This window comes from Xenopus tropicalis, chromosome 5 (assembly GCF_000004195.4).
Source record: "Xenopus tropicalis strain Nigerian chromosome 5, UCB_Xtro_10.0, whole genome shotgun sequence".
Lineage (NCBI taxonomy): Eukaryota > Metazoa > Chordata > Amphibia > Anura > Pipidae > Xenopus > Xenopus tropicalis.
The window spans coordinates 155,763,606-155,788,728 of NC_030681.2; the positions used below are offsets into that span (position 1 = coordinate 155,763,606).

Genomic DNA, 25,123 nt, shown 5'->3' on the forward strand with positions numbered 1-25,123 from the left:
AGTAGATCAGTTTATCTAGATATGTCAAATAAATCTATAGAATTTAAAAACAAAATGACCAGTTGTTGGTGTTTATGCAATAAAAATGAACACATACCTGGGGATACCTTAAAACTCCTACAAGTTGGGCAATGGCGTATGTTGTACTGGTAGAAAAGTCTCCTAAAAATCCCACCACCTTACTGTTCCCCCAACAATTAAAATTTGGGACTTTATGTTGTGTCCCAGACATCGCGGCAAAAGCGCCAGACAGAGCCTTGGGTTCAGCAGAGCAGGGGTCCAGTAGGTGGAAGCCAAGTGTAATATTGGGTAAAATCTGAGAACTTTTGTTTATCTCCTCAACTGCAAATATGAAGGCCAAGTAATGGCGGTAATAGCGAATCATTTTCCTGCACAGCGTTAAAAATAAAAGAGAATAATGAATTGTACATAAGTGCCACCCAGGCATCAGTATGAAAAAATTAGGAAAATTATGTAAATTGGTTTTTCAATGAACCAGTGACAGTCCAAGTGTTAAAGGGGTTGTTTACATTGAGTTAACGTTTAGTATGATGTAGAGAGTAATATTCTGAGACAGTTTGCAGTTGTTCTTTATTTTTTATTATTTGTGGCTTTTTTTAGTTATTTCATTTTCAGTTCAGGAGCTTCCCAGTTTGGAACTTCAGCAGCGAATTGGTTGCTAGGGTCAAAGTTACCTTAGCAACCAGGGAGAGGTTTGGATGAGAGACTGTGAACAGAAAAGAAAGTTACAAAAAGTAACAATAAAACTGGAGCCTCACAGAGCAATAGGGTTTGGCTGCCGGGGTCAGTGACCCCCATTTGAAAGCTGGAAAGAGTTGGGAGAAGCAAATAATTAAAAAAAACTATAACATATAAATAATAAAGACCAATTAAAAAGTTGCTTAGAATTAGGGATGCAGTGAATCCAGGATTCGGTTCAGTATTTGGCCAGGATTCATCCTTTTTTGTCAGGGTTCAGATTTGGCCGATTCCACGGTCCTGGCCGAACCAAATCCCAATCCTAATTAGCACATGCTAATTAGGATTTGGACACAAAAGTGTAAAATTTTTACATTTGACCCTAACGGTTTGGTGTTCGGCCGAATCCCTTAACATGGATTCGGGGGTTCGGTTGAACCCAAAAACTGGGTTTGGTGCATCCCTACTTAGAATAGTTCATTCCATAATACTAAAAGTTAGCTTAAAGATGAACCACCCCTTTAAGAACCACTACAAAAGATTACTCTACCGGAGAAAATGTCTAAATATATTGCGTGAAATGGGCCTTTAGATGCTTCTTTCTCTCTCCATCTTTAAAATCATTATCATTTATATATAGTCCAGCAGTGTGCAGTGCTTTACAATAAACAAGAGGGCTCTGCTCACAAGAGCTTGCAATCTTCCTCCACTGTTGTACATCAGCTCTCTTTTCCTATATGATTTTTAGAAGCATATTTATCAATGGGTGTAAGTTAGAGTACACCATTTCATAAATGGTGATAAATGGGGAGCGGGAGGATGCAGGGGGAGCCGGAGGACGCAGGGGGAGCCGGAGGATGCAGGGGGAGCCGGAGGACGCAGGGGGAGCCAGAGGATGCAGGGGGAGCTGGAGGATGCAGTGGGCAGTGGAACGCTAGGAAAGCTGGATAACAGATCCCAAACCCGTATAACTAAAATACCCAGTGCATAATTCAAGAAAAAAAAATACTATAGTATGTAAGTAAATATCACTGAGACAAATAATATGCCTCCTAAGGACAAGAGTTGAAACTGTGTCGCCCTATAGGAACAGATTGTTCTGTTATAAAGCAATACTTTGCTTGCTTAAATTTGAAGGGAATACGTGGTTAATATTGTCAGTGTCATAAAGCCAAAAAAGATGATATACAGTATATTTGTATTGTTGTGTACCACTAGAGGGAGCTGCTTGGTCCAAAGTGGGTCCCTGCAGTTATAACTGAAGTTACTGGACCTGTGTCATACAAGGTACATTGTGATGACGGGCAAGAGTGGACACCATCATGTTGATCAGTTGCGGATGAGTGTTCAGCCATTACCTTAAAGGAGAGCATGGGTTGTCCCAAGGTGGTTCCTAGTGACTCTCTCCCAGATGAAGTGGCTACCCCATACAGCCAAGGGACCAATGAAACCAGTATTCCACCAGAGAATGACTCTGCTCCTATAGAGAACTGTGATAACTCCTCCCAAGGTGTCTCTTGTGGTCAGACATCTGGTTATGAACGGCCGCAACGCAACAGGGTGCCTCCAAAGTGGATGGACGATTACGTTAGCCAGGGAGGAGGAGTGTTGTGTACCACTAGAGGGAGCTCAACTACAATGTGTTATCTAGCTTGACTTTCTGCTTGTTCTCTATGGTGAGATACACTTCCTACTTGCAAATGTCTGTATATAGTTTGCCATGTATGTTGTTAAAGCATTACCATTGAGTCCTGCACATCTCCACTATGAACCCAACACATATAAATACATATTGAGAGAGAGCCAGAGATAACCGATATACAGACAGAAAGCTATATCTATATTCTGTAGCTAGATAATATCAACCAAGTGGTTAGAATGATGTTCCTTCGGCTGTACCGTTCATTAAACAGTAAAATAATCACCATAATAAAGATAAGAACTTACACTGAACAAATAATTTCACTTGGATTAACATTAAAATGAGGGGTCACTTTCAAGTAGACTTCGCTCAACTGCAGGAAAGCGCCAATAACCCAGTCCCCCGGTTTCATGTCGGATGTGTATGTGTGAGTCCTGAGGGCACAAGCAGAGCCGGGGGGGAGATGGGAGTCAGAAGCCACAGGAATTAGATACAGTAATACAGCCAGCAGTAACATGTTTCTTCAAGAGAAGGGACGGGGCATCTGGTAGAACCTTCTCCCACAATCACAGAGTGGCTTCTATTTATCCTTCCCAGAGAAATTACTTTCAGCTCCACCAGTAGCGAGTCCAACGCGAAACAAATTTAGGCGACGAATCATTTATTTATTTTTGTCTTTTTCAGAAGAAGAAATTGAAACTCAAGGGGTTTGATCTCTTGTACATAACAAATATAGGCATCCATATTGGTACCTCAACTCTTGGGCCTTCCAAATGCATTCTGCTAAACATTTCTTCATCTTATTGAGCGTGGCAATATGTTTTTGTGTAGATCGTGAGAGCGTACTATTAGGTCTTGTCAAAAAGGTTTTATGATTATGATTAGTGAATCTGTTCCGTTTCGCTTTGCCGAAAAATTTGCGTATCTTTCAAAAGATCCACAAAACGACGAAAATGTTGTGTGGGAAAAAAAATTGTCGCCCGGCTATTATTTTGTCGCCCGCGGCTTTTATTTCGTCGCGCGGCTATTGTTTTGTCGCCCACGGCTATTATTATTTGAAAAATTAGCGAATCTTTCAAAAGATCCACAAAACGGCGAAAATGTTGTGTGGAAAAAAATATTGTCACCCGCGCCTATTATTTTGTCGCCCGCAGCTATTATCTTGTCGCACGACTATTCTTTTGTCGCCCACATCTAAAAAAAAATTGTCACCCGCGGCTATTATTTTGTTGCCCACGGCTTTTATTTCGTCGCGCGGCTATTGTTTTGTCGCCCATGGCTATTCTTTTGTCGCGCGCGGCTATTTTTTTGTCTCGCGGCTATTCTTTTGTCTCGCGGCTATTCTTTTGTCGCCAGTGGCTATTATTTCGTCATGCAGCTATTCTTTTGTCGCTCGCCGCTATTCTTTTGTCGCTCGCCGCTATTCTTTTGTCGCCCGCGGCCATTATTTCATCGCACGGCTATTCTTTTGACGCCCGCGACTATTCTTTTTTGACACCGGCGACAATTTTTGGATGTGCGGCAAATTTTTCCACGGCAAATTTTTTCATCCGTTTCGAGAAACAATCTGCCAATGGCGAAAAATGGAAGTTTCCCGCAAAATATTTCGCCCATCACTAATTATGATAATAATGTGATATGGATGCATTATTATTCAAAAAGCCACTGCAAATATTTGGGGAGGGGATAAAAAACCCATCTGGATAAAATGTAATTGCATTGAATTGAACGCTATCCATTCACTTCAATCAGGTTCAAATGTGATGACCCACTATTTGGATGACTTTCTGTGTTTAGGTCTTAGTAATTCTGGGAAGAGATTCCTTAAGGCTCCTAAAAAAACCCATTTACATGGGTTTATCCTATAGGCTAAAGCTTCACCCACTGGGTCTTTGAAGCAAAAGTCGGGATAATAGCTGATCAGATTCCCAATTACAGACCAATTTCGCCCTTCTTGGGGCTCATCAGTGTAGTGCAGGGTTTTCTGATCAGCTTAGGGAGAGCCAGGAGTGGGGATTCATGAACAAGCTTGAGGAGACTGCCTAATACATATGCAAATAGACCAAAGGGATTCTGGGAACAAATTCCTTAAAGCTCCTAAAATAATGCCATTTACATGGGTTTATCCTGTTGGCTAAAGCTCACCCACTGGGTATTTAAAGCAGAAGCCAGCTTTGGACTTTGTCTTGATAATTCAGAGAGAACCTTGAATATTTTCCATCACCAGCACCACTACAGTCAGTGTCATGGGAATCCAGCTGCCCTGCATGTATGTGTGTAGATAAAGCTAAAGAAGTGTGTGGGGTCTTCCCTAGAAATGAGCAAAATTTTTTGCAAAACAATGCAGGAAAAAACCCCCATAGACCCCAATGTATTTTGAACAAAAAAAAAACACCCATTGAGATATTTGCTCATTACTAGCGCTCCCAAATAATTCTTTAAAACCAAATTGTATGGTGCTAACTGATTATTGATGACCTCGGTCTGTCCTTCGACCACACTAACCCATTCCCCGTTCCTCATGTCACATGATTTGGTTCCCCTGCCTGCTCAGAACTCTCGCCTTGGGTCTCCCACTATAAGTCCTGGCAGCATCCGAGTAGTGAAGGGCTCCTCCCACCGTGAAAGGCGTCTGTTACAGGCAGAAGATTGAGCCATGACTGGACCCTTAACGTCTGTTCTGGGTTTTGGGATACCAGTCGTGACTGTATGTCCACATAGAGGCAAAGCCAGTGTCGGACTGGGACCCCAGGGGCCACCAGAAATCCTTAGACCACAGGCCCACTCTACAAACTATTTTTCCTCCTTTCCTCACTCAACCTCTTTATTCTCCTAATCTTTTATTTACATGCTAGCATCTATCCTTCCATCTATTTCTCCTCTTTGTTCCCATTCAGAAATAGGGAATGACCAAGAAACAAGCCAAATGGTCAGGAGCAGGAGGGCCCACTGACACCTGGGCCCACCGGGAGTTTTGCTGGTATCCTGGTGGGCCAGTCTGACACTTGGCAAAGCATATGACTTACTGTTTTTATACTGTGTAACTCATGAATTAATTCAGTTCCATGAATATTAGCACTTACTTTTCACTCTACATAAATGTAGGGACACCTAGGGTTAATGTGCCCCTATGGCTTTAAACCCTACCTTTCCTTTTCTCCTTGTCACTAGGCAGGATGAATGTATCTAGTTGGTATTTACATATACCCTGTTATTGGCCCAAGGCTAGACCACACCCTACCACACTTTAATATAGTAGTAGTCTCCTACAGGCTTACTTGCCTTAGACTAGGGACACAGAAATGCCAGGGACTAGGCCAGTCTTCACCCTGCCCTAACTCTACAAGAGAGGGATAAACCATTGAACTTACCTGCTGTCACTCTGTTGGTTGTCTTAACCAGCCTAAACTCTACATGAGAGAGATAAACCAAGGGACACCACATTTACTATGGAAGCTTCTGGGGTGATTTATCAACATTCATGTTTGATTTTTTTTCCCACAATTAGAGTTTTTAGCGCTAACAATTGTACAATTCAGATTATGGCTTCAAAACTCAAATGTCTGGTATTTTAGTGCAAAAAAAATCCACAAACAATGGGTCAATGGGAGTTGTCCTGGGCAAAGTCAAGCCATATTTTCAAACTCAAGAAACCATATCAGAAAAATCGAATACTGGCAAAAATTCATTAGTAAATCTAAGTCCTAAAGTAAGTAAAAAAAATCTCAAAATAGCTTAGTAAATGGGCCCTATTAGCATAGTTTTGAAACTCACATTTTACTTTTTACTTCTTATCCAGAATTCTCAGGACTTGGGGTTTTCCGGATAAGTGGTCTTTCTCTAATTTGGATCTCCAAACCTTAAGTCTGCTACAAAATTTTAACATTTATTGAACCCAAAGGGATTGGTTTTCCTCCAGTAAGGATTTATTATTTCTTAGTTGGGATCAAATAAAAGATCTTGTTTTATGATTACAAAGAAAAATGAAATAATTAAAGTTGAAATGATTTGATTAAATTGGAGACTATGGGAGATGGCCTTTCTGTAATTCAGAACATTCTGGATAACAGGCTTCCAGATAACAGACTCGATACCTGTACTTGATATTACAAAGACCTGTTGGAATGAAGTATGTGAATTTAAACCCCTCTTCCTTTAGGCGAGACAAAATGATTGAAGGTGGTTGGGTATGTTTTTGTTCTGCGTCAAATTGGGCGTGGCTGCGTCAAAAAGGGGCACGGTCATGTCGAAAAAAGTGTGTGCGACAAAAAAATAGACGCGGGCAACAAAAAAAAACAATGCAGGTGACAAAAAAATAGATGCGGGCGACAAAAAAGATGTGGGTGACAAAAAAAACCAATTGCGACAAAAAAAAAAACAATTGCATTTTGCTAATTTTTCGTCATTTCGCAAATTTTTTTGCCATTTCACAAATTTTATGGCGAAGCGAAACAGGACAGATTCGCTCATCACTATACACTAAACATATTCCCAAAAATAGCACCAAGGCAAGTGTAGATGCCCATTTAGAACATGTTTTAAACAACTCGATCTAATATGTAGCTCGGCTATTATTATTAATGGAAAAAAACTTTATAAATAGGCCGGTTTGTAATTATAGGCAGTTTCATTTATCAATACACCATGGGGCAGATTTAATAAAAATCTAACTTTTCTATTTTTTTTTTTACTTTTGTTGATGTTTTAAAAATTCAAATAAACTCATTTCCATGAAGTCTGACATTAACTAAAAAGGGCCTGATTCACTAAAGGGCGATAAAACGTGCGCTATTTTTATTGTGCGCTAAATTTTTTACCGCGGCTTAATTTTGGCGATTTTTCGCACGATTCACTTTAAGCATACTTGCGTTTTTTTACGCGCGATATTGCATGCGTTATTTAACTCGCGAAAGACTATTTCAATGCGGTATTTGCCTGTACATGCGCTAAATTACGCGAATAATCGCCGCATATGAATGGTAGCATAGAAATAGTGTATTAAAATTGTCGCTGCATATAAATGGTATATAAATATTAGCCACATATACAGTAAATGGTAGCATATAAATAGTAGCATATAAATAGTAGCCACTAGTGATGAGCGAATGTGTTCTGGTTTCTTTAGTGAAAAATTAGCAAATCTTTCGAAAGATCCCCGAAACGGCAAAAATGTTGTGCGGGCAAAAAAATTGTTGCTGTGACTATTATTTTTTCACACTTGTATCAATTTTTGGATGTGCGGTGAATTTTTGCGTGGCAAATTTTTTCATGCGTTTTGCCATTGGCGGATTGTTTTGCGAAACGCATGAAAAAATCCGCAGCGAAAAAAATTCAACGCACGTCCAAAAATTTGCTGCGAATCCATGCCTGGCGAAACATTTCATCACTTGTAGCCAAATAGAAATAGTCGCGCAAATGAACGCACGCCATGTTAGCCATACACGCCAATACTTGCAGAAAATTACTGTATTAAAAATGACCATTTCGCTGCAAACTGGCGGCTGCGTCACTCTGGGGGAAACACATACTTGAATAAATAACACTGTAAGTCCATATTTTATTGCAAAAAATCATTTACTGTACTTTTGGATAATTTTTCGCCTGCCTGTAGTAGGTGTTAATTTTCGCATAGCCGACTGCGATATTTAGCGCGCAAAAGTTATAGTGAATCATGCGATCGTATTCTTTTCAGCGCGCAAATTAATGCAAAACGGTAAAACTAGTGCGAGAAATACCGCATGCGAAAATGGCGATTTTTCGCACGCGATAATACTATGGTGAATCGCGCGCAAATTATTTTGCGTTTTTTAGCGCGAAAAAGCGTGCGATAATTTTTATCGCCCTTTAGTGAATCAGGCCCAAAGTTTGAACTGAAAAAGTATGTGAAGGAAAAGTGCCAGAGTCATCGCTAAACTGCGAAATTTTCAAATAGTCGCACAAAAACATCTGCTTTTTCAAACTGTCGTACAAAAACCAGCATCAAAAAATCTGAAACCCTCTAAAGTTTTGAAGCAAAGAAAGATCTTCCAGGAAAGGGAAGGGACATCTGCCATTGACTTCTACATGATCTGGACACATTTTAGCTGGAGTATTTTTGTTTTAAGATTTTCAGCTATTTTGTCACATAGTAAATCTGGAAAAAAATCTGAATTGGATCTAATAAAATAATAATGTAGATTTTTCCCTAACTCTAGTGGGGGGGGGGGGGAGGCTTTTAAAGCCAGTGCAATATAATAAATAGTACCTAAATCCCAGGTTGGTCTCCATTGCAGTTTATCATTAATAACAAATCAAAAAGAATAAATAGGGATGAGCAAATGTGTCCTATTTCACGTCTGCAAAAAATTTGTGAAACTGCAGAAAAATATGTGAAACGGCAAAAAAGTTTACGAAATTCGAGTACCACATGAGTTTTTTGATGCAACCGCGCCCTTCTTTCACATGATTGTGCCATTTTTTATGTGACCTTGCTGTTTTAACAAGACCGCGCCTTTTTTGATGCGACCGCAAATTGTTTGACTTTTCAGAAGTCAAGAGTACAAGCCCTTCATTCAGAAGAACATAAAGCAAGTGAATTTAGTTGTGTCTTTTTCACGGATTTTTATCTGTAATCTTCAGCTTTAATTATTAAAAAAAAGTCACGGTTGTGTCAAATAAACTGCGGTTGCATACCGCAGTCAGGCGGTTACTGTGTTTTGTGAATTTTTCTGCAGTTTCGCAAATTTTGTGCTGAAGCGAAATGGGGCAGATTCACTCATCACTATTTGTGATCTTACGTTATTGAACACTTATAGCCTAATTTACTACTTTAGGACATTTGCTCTTTTGTTTAGTTTAGGTCTAAAAAAAATAATAAAGCATTTAGGAACAAATATACAGGCCAATAATCCAGCACTGGAGGCCAAGATGGCAAATATCTCAACTGCCACCATTCTACTGCCCTTACTGCTCAGGTATGCAGGGACAAATGCCCCCCACACGCTACAGAACCCCAACATACTGAAAGTGATGTTTTTAGCCTCATTAAATCGGTCAGGGAAATCCTTGGCTAGAAATGCAGCAATGAAACTCAGTAGGGCCAACGTTCCTATATATCCAATTATACAGAAGAAGAAAGTGACTGATCCTTCATTGCACAGTAGAATAATGGTGTCCATTTCAGAAAACGTATCAGCTTCCAGGAATGGTGGATTTGAGACCATCCACACAACTGAGATTCCAATTTTACCCAAAGTACACATAAGGACTAATAAGATGGCCAGTTGGGTTCCTACATACTTCTTCAGCTTGCTCCCAGGCTTTGTGGCATTGAAGGCAATAATAACTGTGAGAGTTTTAGCCAACACAGAAGAAACAGAAATAGTAAATACAATCCCAAATGTTACTTGTCGGAGGAGACAACATATCTGAGTTGGGCGCCCAATGAATAATAAAGTGCAGAGGAAACACAACATGAGAGAGATGAGGAGGAGACAGCTGAGATTTTGGTTATTGGCTCTCACTATAGGAGTCTCCCAATATTTCACGAAAATTCCCTGAACGGCAGAAGTTGTGAGGAAGAGCACCAAGGCAATGGAAGCCAAACTGGCCCCCAGGGTGTCTTTGTAAGAAAGGAAGTTTACAGTTTTTGAAATACAACCAGTTCTCCTTATGTTGGACATTTGGTATTCAGAGCATTTGAAACACTTTGGAGCATCTGAAATATTTAATTTTAAAGATTAATTATTTAATACTGATTATATTTCATTTTTAAATGCAAACCTGAAATTTAGCAGTAACATTCACAAAGACAAAATAAAATGATACTTTCAAGTCTCTTCCAATCACTGTCACAGGGACATAACCCTATGGCCATAAACTCTATATCTACAATGAGAATGCTGAGATTTCTGAAAGACATCCAACCAGATCACACTGTTGTCTTTATGATTAATTGATTTATAAGATTCTGAGCATTTAGGAATATTCCATCTACCCCTTTTTAACCATCATTTTCACCTGACTAGCTCTGCCCAATAACTTTGATGTAAGTTTTTTTTCTATCACAACACCCACAACTCACATTACTCAAGGGATGAAACATAATTTTGCCCCTTTATAGGTCCCTGGTAAGGCCTCACCCTGAGTATGGGGGGCAGTTTTGGGCTCCAGTCATTAAGGAGGATATTAATGAGCTGGAGAGAGTGCAGAGACTGCAACTAAACTGGTAAAGGGGATGGAAGATTTAAACTATGAGGTGAGACTGTCAGGGTTGGGGTTGATTTCTCTGGAAAAGAGGCGCTTGCGAGGGGACATGATTACTCTCTACAAGTACATTAGAGGGGATTATAGGCAGATGGGGGGGGGGTCTTTATTCCCATATAAACAATCAGCACACTAGAGGCCCCCCCTTTAGATTAGAGGAACGGAGCTTCCATTTGAAGCAGCATAGGGGGTTCCTCATGGTGAGGGCAGTGAGGGGGTTGGGGAATGCCCTGCCGGGGGATGTTGGGTATGGGGTTCCTCACGGTGAGGGCAGTGGGGTTGGGGAATGCCCTGCCGGGGGATGTTAGGTAGGGGGTTCCTCACGGTGAGGGCAGTGAGGGGGTGTGGGTCTGTATGTGAGTGGATAGATGGGTCAGTATGGGTCTGTATGTGAGTGGATAGGTCAGTGTGGGTCTGTATGTGAGTGGATAGGTCAGTGTGGGTCTGTATGTGAGTGGATAGGTCAGTGTGGGTCTGTATGTGAGTGGATAGATAGGTCAGTATGGGTCTGTATGTGAGTGGATAGATAGGTCAGTATGGGTCTGTATGTAAGTGGATAGATAGGTCAGTGTGGGTCTGTATGGGAGTGGATAGATAGGTCAGTGTGGGTCTGTATGTGAGTGGATAGGTCAGTATGGGTCTGTATGTGAGTGGATAGATAGGTCAGTGTGGGTCTGTATGTGAGTGGATAGATAGGTCAGTGTGGGTCTGTATGTGAGTGGATAGATAGGTCAGTGTGGGTCTGTATGTGAGTGGATAGATAGGTCAGTGTGGGTCTGTATGTGAGTGGATAGGTCAGTATGGGTCTGTATGTGAGTGGATAGATAGGTCAGTATGGGTCTGTATGTGAGTGGATAGATAGGTCAGTATGGGTCTGTATGTGAGTGGATAGGTCAGTATGGGTCTGTATGTGAGTGTATAGATAGGTCAGTGTGGGTCTGTATGTGAGTGGATAGGTCAGTGTGGGTCTGTATGTGAGTGGATAGGTCAGTGTGGGTCTGTATGTGAGTGGATAGGTCAGTATGGGTCTGTATGTGAGTGGATAGATAGGTCAGTATGGGTCTGTATGTGAGTATATAGATAGGTCAGTATGGGTCTGTATGTGAGTGGATAGATAGTTCAGTATGGGTCTGTATGTGAGTGGATAGGTCAGTGTGGGTCTGTATGTGAGTGGATAGGTCAGTGTGGGTCTGTATGTGAGTGGATAGATAGGTCAGTATGGGTCTGTATGTGAGTGGATAGGTCAGTGTAGGTATTTATGTGAGTGGATAGATAGGTCAGTATGGGTCTGTATGTGAGTGGATAGGTCAGTGTGGGTCTGTATGTGAGTGGATAGGTCAGTGTGGGTCTGTATGTGAGTGGATAGGTCAGTATGGGTCTGTATGTGAGTGGATAGGTCAGTATGGGTCTGTATGTGAGTGGATAGATAGGTCAGTGTGGGTCTGTATGTGAGTGGATAGATAGGTCAGGTTTGTGTGTGGCGGGTTCACTTTGTTGGGGTTGAATTTGATGGACTTTGGTCTTTTTCAACCCAATTTAACTATGTAACTATGTAACTATGTAACTATGTACCCTACCAGAGATGTATATTCTCAACAAAAGACAATGTGTGGGTACACATTAACTTCAACCTGATTTATCTCCTACCTGATGTGTTGGATATTTCCCCATCTACACACCAGACACAGTCATAACAACAAGATGGTGCCCCTTCTCTTTTAGCCTTTCTATATCCCGGGGCACAAGGTTCATTGCAGAGAGACTGAGGGGTCTGTATTGAAATATACAAAGACAGCAAGTAAAGAATAGGAATGTATCCAGCATGTTGAGGATATAAGTCTAATTTTACTCTGCAATGGCCTTCAACAAAATTGAAGCTGCATTTATATCTTCACTTCCACAGCATTATAGGGAATACGATCAAACTTTATAGAAGGTCAAGGGCTAAACAAAGCTGAAACAAGTGTTTCTGTTTACAGGATAGAAATAACATATATGTACAGTCAAATTTATGATTTTACATCTTGGAGTTGGTGTTACCGTTCCTCTGAAAATGGAGGCCAAGTGATTTAAACTTTAAGAAATGAGTTATTTGGTATCAAAATAGTATTTAGAAGGGGTTTTTATCTCAGTGAAGGCTTAAAATGCAGATGGCTTACTCTGAGTTTAACATAAGGGTCTAACCTGTTCCCATTACTCAAGGCCATGTTTTGGAGCCTTGGTCTTCAGTGGTCAAACACACTTTTCAGTGGGATTGTATCAGAGAGCGTTCTTGCTAAATTGTGGTGAGTATATGATCCATCTAGATTGCATCACCCTCTGTGTATCTGACAAATAGCACAGAAGACAATAGAGGCCATTTACAACATGGAAGATCTTTTGGGTCCATTTGAAAGACCTTCATCACCATGAATACATGGTAATCTGCAGGTGGCAGGTTGGGAAAGGCCCTTAGGCTTTATTCAACAAGGTTTTGTAATTATTGTCTGCCCTATGGCAGGCAGTAGGGATTGGGGTAATCTGTACCTACCAACACTATACCAACAGTACTCTTACGGCATACATTTCCGCCCTTTAGTCATCTTGCACTTTTGTCCAGGGTCTTAAATGATCCCAAAAAATTGTTCATGGATATCTGAGAACATACATTTTGGCATTGCCATAAAATCATCTGTATATCATTGGATGAGGCAATTCTAATGCTGTAATAAATATGACAGCCCCATCTTACTTCTAACTAAGTTTTTTCCCCCATAATACAAGCATAGAGTTACATTGGCCCTTACCATTATAAAGTAGGGGCCCCACAAGTCTGCGTTGATATTGATATATAATTGTGTCTTGTTATCTGATTTATTAAAAGTTCCAACTTTTGTTGTAATATGATGTCTTGGGAAGAAAAAACACTTTATAATGTCAAAACGTACTGGCGGGTCCCCGTATTTGTTGAAGGAGTGGGTGTTACCAGAAAAAGTGGTAAAGTTCACATTACGAACAAATTTATTTAGCTAGACAAGAAAGTAAAAATAACTGATTAAAGTACATTCCATCATTTGTAATAAAAGGCACTACATTTGAGCAAGTGCTGAATGCTACCTGCTGATTGGTTTCCATGGGTTACTGCTTTTTTCATTGGTAAGAGCAAAGCACATATCAAAGAATTTGTATGCAAAACATTAGGAATTCTGGGAAGGAATTGATATTTTACTATAAGATATTTGGCTTATTGCGGATTCAATTAAAGTTACAATGAAAGTTAAGGTCCCCATACATGCTGAGATTCGCTCACTTGGCGAGATCGCCAAGCGAACGGATCTTCACCAGATATCCCAATATACCCTGGGGTCCGCATCGGGGACCGCATCAATGAGCTGATGCGGTCCCCTATTCGACTGAATTTTTTAACCTGCCCGATCGATATTTGGCCAATTTCAGGCCTGATATTGGTCGGGCAGGCCCCTCGTTTCTGCCCCTACATTGGCTGATAAGCTGCTGAATCGGTCCAAGGGACCTATATCGGCAGCTGCAGTCGGCCCGTGTATGGCCACCTTTACACTTGTTGGTTGAGGGCCCAGCTGAGCTTTCTGTACTCCTAGGTGCCTCAGGAATTTAAAGATCAAAGGTTGGTCAATGAATAGGTGGGGGCTCAGGATTAGGTTATATACAGGCTATGTTTGCTGTGTGTTTTTTTCCCCCTGTTAATTATTACAGAGGTGCTGGGCATAATTGGCAGCACCTTTGACATAAACTGGATTAGGGAGACTTCAATACAAGAATCCTGTTACTTGCTGTCGGCCTCTGTAGAGTAGAGGTATATATAAAGTGTATATGTGGCAGAGTACAAGCTTATAAATTCAAACCCAGCAAATGACAGCAAAACAGGGGACAATTACTTTAACAAAGCCATAGACTTACTAAAATTCTCCCCCTCCCAAAATAAAAATGACCAAACAGAAGATAGCAACATGTCTTCAGAAAGTGCATTTTCTTTGGTGGCTTACCTGACTTGTGTTTTGTTTTTCCTCTTCCAGTACTAAGATTGTAAGCTTCTCTCTCTACTTTCTTATGTTCTGCACAGAAAGACTGGATGAGCGACTCTTCTGGTATTAAATTGGGTTCATGTGTGTCCTGCCTACAGACTTTTTGTGGTCCTGCTTCTTGGGGTCTTCTTCTTCCCTTTTTCTTTGTATAGTTTGGGCTGGCAATATCTTTCTCTAAAGCCTAGTAATATAAATATGGTGGGGCTCTGACCAGTGGAGCTTTCATGGTTTTCCTATGCCCCATCCAAAATGTCAGTATTCTGTCTTCATCGCCTTCACTGGTTTCTGAAAGCAGCACCCTACTCCTCCATCATAGCTTCAGAGGTGGGACAATAGCAGCAGCATGTATCCTGGTATGTTTATTACGTTTCTTAAACTCCAGACACTGACATGTAGCAGATGTAAAAACTTTACCATTGGGGAGCATGTGTCCAACACTGACACTAGAATGCCCTTTAACTTATCTTCTTTAAGCCCCTGGTCACTGGTCAAGGGCTGCGGCCGGTTAAAAAAAATTTATGTATATGTTTGTTTCTCTGTACTCTAAACTAATTTTACACGTAGTAGTACATATCAAGGGGAGCACTCACCGGACATTTCCAGCTGTATCTGGTTCCCGTGCTATCACGTCTCGGCAACCCCGATCCAGGCACAATCCAGTAGTCCGAGACAAATGTATAGACGGAGCACCGGGACCACTTCTCCGTTAAAAAAATCACTTTTATTTCCAACATTAAAAACATGGCCATTCTATGTAAGAAGCTTAACGCGTTTCATGGCTTCACACCACTTCATCAGAAGATGCTGAAACTAATTTTCTTCTATGTTCTCGAATGTGTTCCTTATTTCACTATTTTGCTTCATAAGGGTCTCCAATACAGAAGTTTGAAATGTTTCGTTTTGTCTGTAGTTTGCTCAGAAAAAAAACCCTGAAACCTCAAAATTTGTCCTACACTGAGTATGTCTTCTCCATTCGGGCATTTGGCGCTCACCTTCAAATCTATGTCAACATCACCTTCGTGCTTTTGGAGGAAATACCTCTTTTTGGTGTCTTGAACTGACACTTCAGGTGATTGCCTAGGCTAACAGAATAACTGAATAGCAAGCAATATCAAGTAATCAGGAATAAATTGCTTCAGTTGATGATACAGTGACCCTGAGGCCTCTGCACTCCTTTGTTCCGAAATAGTGTGACTTTTTTTGACGCGCAACAAATTTTTTCAGCAGCGAATTTTCTCTGAAGTTTGCCAATGGTGAAATGCGGAAATTTGCTGCAAATCTATGTCAGGCAAAAAATTTGCTCATCACTAGTAGAGACCTCCAATTTGACTATATTCTAGATATGGGTATAACAAGTAGGATTTTAGTACAGGTATGGGATCCCTTATCCGGAAACCCGTTATCCAGAAAGTTCCAAACTATGGAAAGACCATCTCCCTTAGACTCCATTAAAAGCAAATGATTCCCTTTTCTCTGTAATAATAAAACAGTACCTGTACTTGATCCCAACTAAGATATAATTACTCCTTATTGGGGCAGAACAGCCCTATTGGGTTTATTTAATGGTTAAATGATTCCCTTTTCTCTGTAATAATAAAACAGTACCTGTACTTGATCCCAACTAAGATATAATTACCCCTTATTGGGGGCAGAACAGCCCTATTGGGTTTATTTCATGGTTAAATGATTCCCTTTTCTCTGTAATAATAAAACAGTACCTGTACTTGATCCCAACTAAGATATAATTACCCCTTATTGGGGGCAGAACAGCCCTATTGGGTTTATTTCATGGTTAAATGATTCCCTTTTCTCTGTAATAATAAAACAGTACCTGTACTTGATCCCAACTAAGATATAATTACCCCTTATTGGGGCAGAACAGCCCTATTGGGTTTATTTCATGGTTAAATGATTCCCTTTTCTCTGTAATAATAAAACAGTACCTGTACTTGATCCCAACTAAGATATAATTACCCCTGATTGGGGGCAGAACAGCCCTATTGGGTTTATTTCATGGTTAAATGATTCCCTTTTCTCTGTAATAATAAAACAGTACCTGTACTTGATCCCAACTAAGATATAATTACCCCTTATTGGGGCAGAACAGCCCTATTGGGTTTATTTAATGGTTAAATGATTCCCTTTTCTCTGTAATAATAAAACAGTACCTGTACTTGATCCCAACTAAGATATAATTACCCCTTATTGGATGCAAAACAATCCTATTGGGTTTAATTAATGTTTTATTTATTGTTTAGTAGACTTAAGGTATGGAGATCCAAATTACGGGAAGACCCCTTATCCAGAATACCCTTGGTCCCGAGAATTCTGGATAACGGGTCCCAACTGTATATATTCAACAGTTTCATTCTGAAGGTTCAAATATGTACCTACCTGCCAAGGTTTAAATTCTTTTTGAAGACTTTCTAACTTGCCCCAGTGATTGGCCGGTGGCTGAGCAGAGTAGAGATTGTGCAGGGCGCGCGCCAGTGCATAGACTGCAGTGTAAACTCTATAAGTCACTCTGTAATTTTGATTCCCATACACTGATACATCTGCCTCACTCATAGTCTCATTCCCTGTGCAGGTCTTAACTACTGTACCTGGTATTCCCCAGATAAAGCTGGGAGAGTCTATAAAATAGCAGTCAAATAACTTTTGCCATGTAGATACAATCAGTGCATCGTTGGGGTAGTTGTTGGGAGAAAATGTATAGAAGAACTGCTCAAAGCCAGGGATCTCTCCTTCCTGGATCATCAGGGACAAAGAGCCAGTTAATGTGGTTTCCATCTCCTCTTGTTTAAATGTCATTATATTGGTGATAAAAGAAGAGGTGATCCATAACTTTGGGGGCATTTTGTGAAATCTAAACAAGTGGGCCAAGCTGTAAGTGAATTTTGTGCTAATAAATAGGACAATCACATTAGCAGTGGTCTTCTCAATCTCACCAACAATCATATTCTCATGAAAGACACGTATTTTATTAGTATCTTGTAAAACAACTGTGAAGGCCAAACAGCCCCCATTACTGAAAAGTCCTTTACTTATCCTTTCCCGGCCTCTGTTCCCAGTATCATCATCTGATATAATGAGTCCGACCCATTTCCAGCCAAAGTGCTTCAGTATCTGCACAATCCCATCCATTTCTGCCTCCTCATTGGGGATAGTTCTGTAGAATGATGGGAACTGGGTTCTGTCATTAAATACTGGATCCATGGAGCCGTAACTGATCTTGGTGTTAAAAGAAAAACAAAAACACATTGTTTTAAATGTACAACCAGTTGGAGTCCAGTACTGCCTAAAGGAAGGTGTAAATTACAAAACAGCCTTGCACCTCTCTGTCTATTGCCTCACTGACATTAATAGTCACTATGTCTACATGTTGGAGATCCCTAATTGGCTACAGTATATCCTATTACCCTTTGTTTACTGCCAGTCCCCAAGCTTTGTGGTTGCCAAGGCGTTTTACTTATTCTACATAGATTAAACAGATCATACCAGACTAATCGAATTGCCTTCTTCAAACAGATGAGACACTGGAATGGCAGTGGATGTGATCTACAGTACTTAGAATTTACTAAAGTATTTAGTACAGTACCACACCGAAGGTTACTAATTAAACTAAGGAACATTGGCCTTGACCATAATATCGGTACTTGGATAGAGACATATATTACGTTGAGTGGGGGTAAATGGAAATTAGCCTCCTACATTTAGAGAAGATGGGCATTAACATTTAAATACATAACTTGCAAAACAAACATTAATTGTGTTCATGTAAGAACAATGAATACATACCTGTGGGTAACTAAGGACTCCTACAAGTTGGGCAATGGCGTATGTTGTATCGGTAGACAAGTCTCCCACAAATCCCACCATCTTACTCTTCCCCCAGCAGCTGAAATTTGGAACATGTTGTTGTTTTCCAGAAATTGCACCCAGTGCGCCAGAGAGAGACTTTGGTACTGCAGCACAGGAGTCAAATATCTGGTAGCCCAGAGTTATATTGGGCAGGATCCAGGAACTCCTGTTTATCTCCTCAACTGCAAATATGAAGGCCAAGTAATGGCGGTAATATCGGAAAGTTGCCCTGTAACGTTTAATGAGTAAGAAACAACATAAAAACATCTGAAGTTATATTCTTGTCATCATTTTAGTAAAATTTACATTCACTTGCTCTGACCTGTATTTTTTATGAAAATGTTGTTTTTCTCTTTTTTTTTTATATTTTGAAAATTCTAAATAATTTACTGAAAATAAAACATTAGCGATTAGCGGCAAGGATTATTGTGCATGAAGTGCAATAAATCAGTGCACTGTCAACAGGAAGAAATTGAGAATTGAGAAATGAGTAGTGATAAGCGAATCGGTCACGTTTCGCTTCGCCATAAAATCTGTGAAACGGCAAAAAATTTGCGAAACGCATTTGTTGCACAATTTTTTTTGTCGCCCACATCTAATGTTTTTGTCGACCGCGCCTTTTTTTGATGCGTCTGTGCCTGATTTGATGTGACCACGCCCAATTTGACGTGCGGAATTTTCCGGGGCAAATTTTCACGGAGGTTTCTTGAAACAATTTGCCAATGGCGAAATGTGGAAATTCGCTGCGAATCCATGCCTGGCGAAAAAATTTGCTCATCACTAGAAATGAGACCCTTATTATCAGAAGCAGGTCAATTGGTTGATGAGAGCAGGGAAAAAAGCAGAGATCCTGAAATGTTATTTTTTGTCTTGCTGCAAAACTAAGGAAACAGCAAATAAAGGTTTCCTGTGTGATGTTTTCATTAATTTAGTCCTAATTTACACTCTACGTTGATCTACGTTGCCTTGTACCTTGTATCTGTTTGCCCCATTTATGTCCCCTTGAATATGACCTTGTTAACACCTCACATACAGTTATCCTTGTGGGTCATTGGCTGAATGATATACATATCAGAGAACACAATCTTACCATTGATGCATTGGTGACTCATGACCGGGATATATTCATCCCAGGTCTAGGCCTGTTAGTTTGAGTGGTAGGAAAGCTTTTGGAAGGGGTAATAATTGATAAGATACTGGAATACATTGAAAATCACTATACAATGAATTTGTGCCAGCTTGGTTTTATGTGTAATAGATCTTTCCAGACTAATTTAATTGCCTTTAATAAGAAGGTGAACAGGAACCTAGACTCTCGGATGGCAGTGAATGTGATTTACATGGAGGTCTATTTATTTAAATTTGAGTTTGGGAATTTTAGAGGTTTTCTTGTAATTTCTCATAATTTTACCAAACTCAAATGATTGCTAATTTATTAGAAAATGCAAATCTACAAACCACAAGCTAACAGAAACTAACATATTTTTTTCTGACTTTGTCCAGATTTGCAATGGAACTAGACAAGGGTGCCCTTGATCTCCAATATTGTATACACTAGCTATGGAACATCTGGCTAATGGAATAATCATTATATTAAGGGTATAGAAATTAAGGGTAAGAGTCATAAAATCACCTTATATATCAATGGCCTGTTAACTTTTATTACCCAATCTCATATATCTGTACCCTCATTAATGCTAGAATTCAGGAAATATGGAAAGTATAATCATTTCAAGATTAATTTAGATAAGTCAGAGACACTTAACATTTCATCATCGAGCCAAACCCAGAAGAACTTTGTACACAACAGGTCCCTACCAGACACATCATCTTTTCATTTTACACGATACCCTAAGACCCTAAAGGGAAATTTTTGTTACCTAAATATGCAGGAAAATGGGGAAAAAAACTTGCAAATATTCAGAAGAGCAATGAAGTATTAGTTTCTATCTTACTCATAACTTCTCTATTGCTTGTAAAGCTCAAGAAACAATGACAAAATTGTCTTACATAAATATATCCCAATGTCACCAATGTGTGCTTGAGTGGAAGTGTAATCAAGAAGTGGGATCACTTCTGCATATTTGTTGACTATGTCATGTATAATTTTTGAAATCAATATTTAAAATAATCAATTTGCTCACTGGATGGACTTACCAACAGGTCCCATTATAGATATATTCTGTGCTCCCAGGATCAGCCCCCAAATATAAAAGATCTCTAATAGGATTTTGCCTAGGGGTTGCTAGAACTGTGATACCCCAGCACTGGAGATCCATTAATCCTCCTACTGTTAAAGAACAGGCTAAAGAAATGGGGGAAATTATGTATATGGGAAAATTATTAAACAGTGTACAGGGTAAGCAAGAGGCATTAGTACAAACATGGTTATTATGGGTAAGGTTTTTAGAACCACAACAATGCAAACAATTATTATTGGACTAGAAGTGTAAGGTCTGGCCACTAGTGAGTGACTGGCAGGTAGGAGACTGTGTGCTGCTTAACTCAGGATACAACCATTAATGGCTGGATAACAACTGGAAGCCATTATTTGGTGAAAACAGATTTCATGAGCAAATAAGAAAAATAACAAAAAGGGAAAGAAGTGTAAACCAAGAACAATAGTCCAAACACAGGCCTGCAGTTGAGGCAAGTGGCAGGTAAAGGCAGAGTCCGGTAACAAGCTGGAAGGTCATGGCTGGCAGAAGACAGGTGAGGTCCAAGAGGCAAGTTGAGGTCTGGACAGGCAGCAGGCAAGCAGAGCCAAGACACATGCTGGAGGTCAAAGCAGGAAATCCACAGCAACCAGAATCGGGACCCAGATGGGGATTGAACAGGAACAGGAACCGGGCAGGGAACAAGGAGCCAGTTAGAAATCAGGCAGGGACACAAGAACCAGGTAGGGACACAGAAACCAGAAATCACAGAATACCACGCTAGATCAGGGTCAGGAGCTTTGATAATCAAGCATCTTGGAATTATAAAGTTTTGCAAATTTTTTGGCTAAACTGGACAGATTCGCTCATCACTAGACATGATTACTCTTTACAAGCACATTAGAATTATAGACAGATAGCAGAAGATCTTTGTTCCTATAGAAATAATCAATGCACCAGTTGTATGTACACAAAGTAGGCAAAGTGCGCTAACTGTGAATTCCCCTCTTTTTCTTATAATCATGAAAGGACTTCAATCCCTTTGTACTTTAGGCCCCTAAAATTCTTGTTAACAAAGACCATCACATTGCAGATCTATGGCCAAGTTGGGGATCCAGGGGAACGTTCACATACAGGCAGATTTACAAAAAGTTGCAAATTTCTCATTTTTATTTTTTTATGAAATGAAAAAAAAATCATTGTAGCGAATGGCATTTATGGTTATTTATCAAAAGATCTTAATTGAAAAAGAAGAATAAAAAAAAAAGTTGAGGAAAAGTCACAAAAGCCGCATTTTTTTCAAGACCTTTAGTAATTTGGATCTCAATACCTCAATTAAACATTAAGGATTGTTTTCCCTCCAATAGTGATTCATTATATCTTAGTTGGATCAAGAAAGGCATCATTTTGGTGCTTTAAAAGTTACGTGTAAGTGTAATTGCTATAGAAACCAGCATTTGCTGAACTCCTGGTTGTTACGTGTTAAACAATGTTGCAAAGGTTGGGTTTTGGGTTGACTTGTCCTTTAAGGCAGCATTACATTTTATAATATTTATAAATGGGAATAAAGGTTAAAGTCATGGACTTACCGAGTACATGAAATAATAAATGACTCTCCTACAAAATCCACTTTATTGATTATGAAGACGTCATTCAACTGCAGGAAAGCAGCAATAACCAAGTCCCCCGGTTTAACGTTGGTTGTGTGTCTGGGGGGCCTGAGGGCACAAGCAGAGCCGGGGGGGAGATGAGCATCAGAAGCCGCAGGAAATATATACAGTAATACAGCCAGCAGTAACATGCTTCCTTTAGGGAAATACAGAGCAGCAGGGACGGAGCATCTGGCAGAACATTCTCCTACAATGTCATCAGCACAGAGCGGCTTCTATTTATCCTTCCAGTTGGACTTATTCTGGTCAAAATCTCTAATTCTAATTCTATTTTAATATTAACCGCAGGGAAGATATTTTCTTTCTTTCTTGATTAAGAAGGCCTAACATGGGATCTACTGAAATAAAACAACAGCCCTTTGTTAGCCCAGCCTAGAGAAGAGAAACAGTTATGATGCAACCTTTTAACTTTCCTTAGTAGTGGGGAGCAAATTTCGCATTTTGGCATTGGAAAACTGTTTTGCAAAATTGTGCACAAAATTTAGCATGAAAAATTGGTGGTGGCGTCCAAAAAAGGCGCGGTCACATGATAAAAAGGCATGGTTGCATCAAAAACAGGTGGTGTCCGCGTTTCGTGAATTTTTCACCATTTCACAAATTTTATTCGTAATTTTCCGACAAAACTAAACAGGACATTTTCGCTCATCACTATTCCTTAGCAAAAGTTTGACCCAGCAATTCCTTGGCAAGTACAAGTATAGGACCCCTTATCCAGAATACTTTGGACCAAGGATATTCCTGATAAGGGGTCTTCCCGTAATTTGGATCTCCATACCTTAAGTCTACCAAAAAATCAATAAAACATTAATTAAACCCAATTAATTGGTTTGCATCCAATAAGGGGTAATTATATCTTAGTTGGGATCAAGTACAGGTACTGTTTTATTATTACAGAGAAAAGGGAATCATTTAACCATTAAATAAACCCAATAGGGCTGTTCTGCCCCCAATAAGGGGTAATTATATCTTAGTTGGGATCAAGTACAGGTACTGTTTTATTATTACAGAGAAAAGGGAATCATTTAACCATTAAATAAACCCAATAGGGCTGTTCTGCCCCAATAAGGGGTAATTATATCTTAGTTGGGATCAAGTACAGGTACTGTTTTATTATTACAGAGAAAAGGGAATCATTTAACCATGAAATAAACCCAATAGGACTGTTCTGCCCCAATAAGGGGTAATTATATCTTAGTTGGGATCAAGTACCGGTACTGTTTTATTATTACAATGAAAAGGGAATCATTTAACCATTAAATAAACCCAATAGGGCTGTTCTGCCCCCAATAAGGGGTAATTATATCTTAGTTGGGATCAAGTACAGGTACTGTTTTATTATTACAGAGAAAAGGGAATCGTTTAACCATGAAATAAACCCAATAGGGCTGTTCTGCCCCAATAAGGGGTAATTATATCTTAGTTGGGATCAAGTACAGGTACTGTTTTATTATTACAGAGAAAAGGGAATCATTTAACCATGAAATAAACCCAATAGGGCTGTTCTGCCCCCAATAAGGGGTAATTATATCTTAGTTGGGATCAAGTACAGGTACAGGACTACTACAATACCCTTATAAACAATAATAAATCCAACCCTCAGCACCTGTTTTCTATATTCAATACCCTTCTGTATCCCTCACAGACCCCATTACCTCACTCTATGCACTCTCCCCAGGACTTTGACTGATTTCTTCATGAACAAAGTAGAGTCCATTCGCAATCAGATTCCCTGCTCTATTAATACTAACCAGCTCCTCCTTCCTCAGCCCCCCTCTGCATGTCTTAGCTCATTTGGTCCCGTAACTGTTCCCGAAGTCTCCCGGCTTCTATTGTCTGCTCCGCTCACCACTTGCTCTCTAGACCCCATGCCTTCTTCTATGCTCAAACACTGTGCTGCTGAACTTACTTCGGCTCTTACTCACATCTTCAACTCTTCTCTGTCCTATGGAAGTTTCCCTTCTTCCTTCAAACAGGCCTGTGTCAAGCCCATCCTTAAAAAGGCCACACTGGACCTGTCCTGTCTCTCTAACTACCGTCCTGTCTCGCTTCTACCGCTTGCCTACAAAATCTTAGAGCGTATTGTCTTCTCCCGTATTACTAACTTTCTTAACGCCCATAATATTTTGGACCCGCTGCAACTACTGAGACGCGTTGTGCAGAGTTACAAACGATCTTCAGGTGCCAAAGGTCACTTTTCTATACTAATCCTCCTAGATCTATCGGCTGTGTTTGATACGGTTGACCACTCCCTCCTGATGCAAATTCTGCATTCGATTGGTCTCCGTAGTCAGGCTGCATCCTGGGTCTCTTCAAACCTCATCTCCAGTTCCTCTTAATGTGAGAGTACTCCAAGGCTTTGTACTTAATGTGGGGGTGCCCCAAGGCTCTGTACCTAATGTGGGGGTACCCCAAGGCTCTGTACTTAATGTGGGGGTACCCCAAGGCTCTGTACTTAATGTGGGGGTACCCCAAGGCTCTGTACTTGGGCCATTGTTGTTCTCCCTTTGAACGCTGTCTTTGGGAGATCTTTTCCGTTCATTTGGCTTTAAATCCCATCTGTATGCTGATGATATCCAAATTTACTTTTCAACCCCCTCGTTAACAGTTGAAACTGAGACTCAAATCTCTAACTGCCCCCTAGATATCTCTAATTGGATGAACCAACGCCACCTCAAACTGAACCTAACAAAAACTGAACTAATGATCTTTCCACCTAAGCCTGGTCCTACCCCCCCTTTTCTATCTCTATTGATTGCACCCTCATCAACCCTGTCGATTCCATGGATTGTCTGGGGGGATCTTTGACTCCAG

At 40.1% G+C, this 25,123-nt stretch overlaps 1 protein-coding gene across 1 annotated transcript in view; it reads right to left on the reverse strand.

The window, feature by feature from the left end:
* Positions 1–9,144: 9,144 nt before the first annotated feature.
* Positions 9,145–25,123, reverse strand: part of LOC116411009 (vomeronasal type-2 receptor 26-like) — a 56,691-nt gene continuing 40,712 nt past the window's right edge. Inside the window, exons 3-5 of the mRNA XM_031902772.1 lie at positions 13,513–13,593; positions 12,233–12,356; positions 9,145–10,037 (exon numbers count right to left, since the gene is read on the reverse strand). Of these exons, the coding sequence (XP_031758632.1) occupies positions 9,145–10,037; positions 12,233–12,356; positions 13,513–13,593 (1,098 nt within the window). The remainder of the gene's footprint in view (positions 10,038–12,232; positions 12,357–13,512; positions 13,594–25,123) is intronic.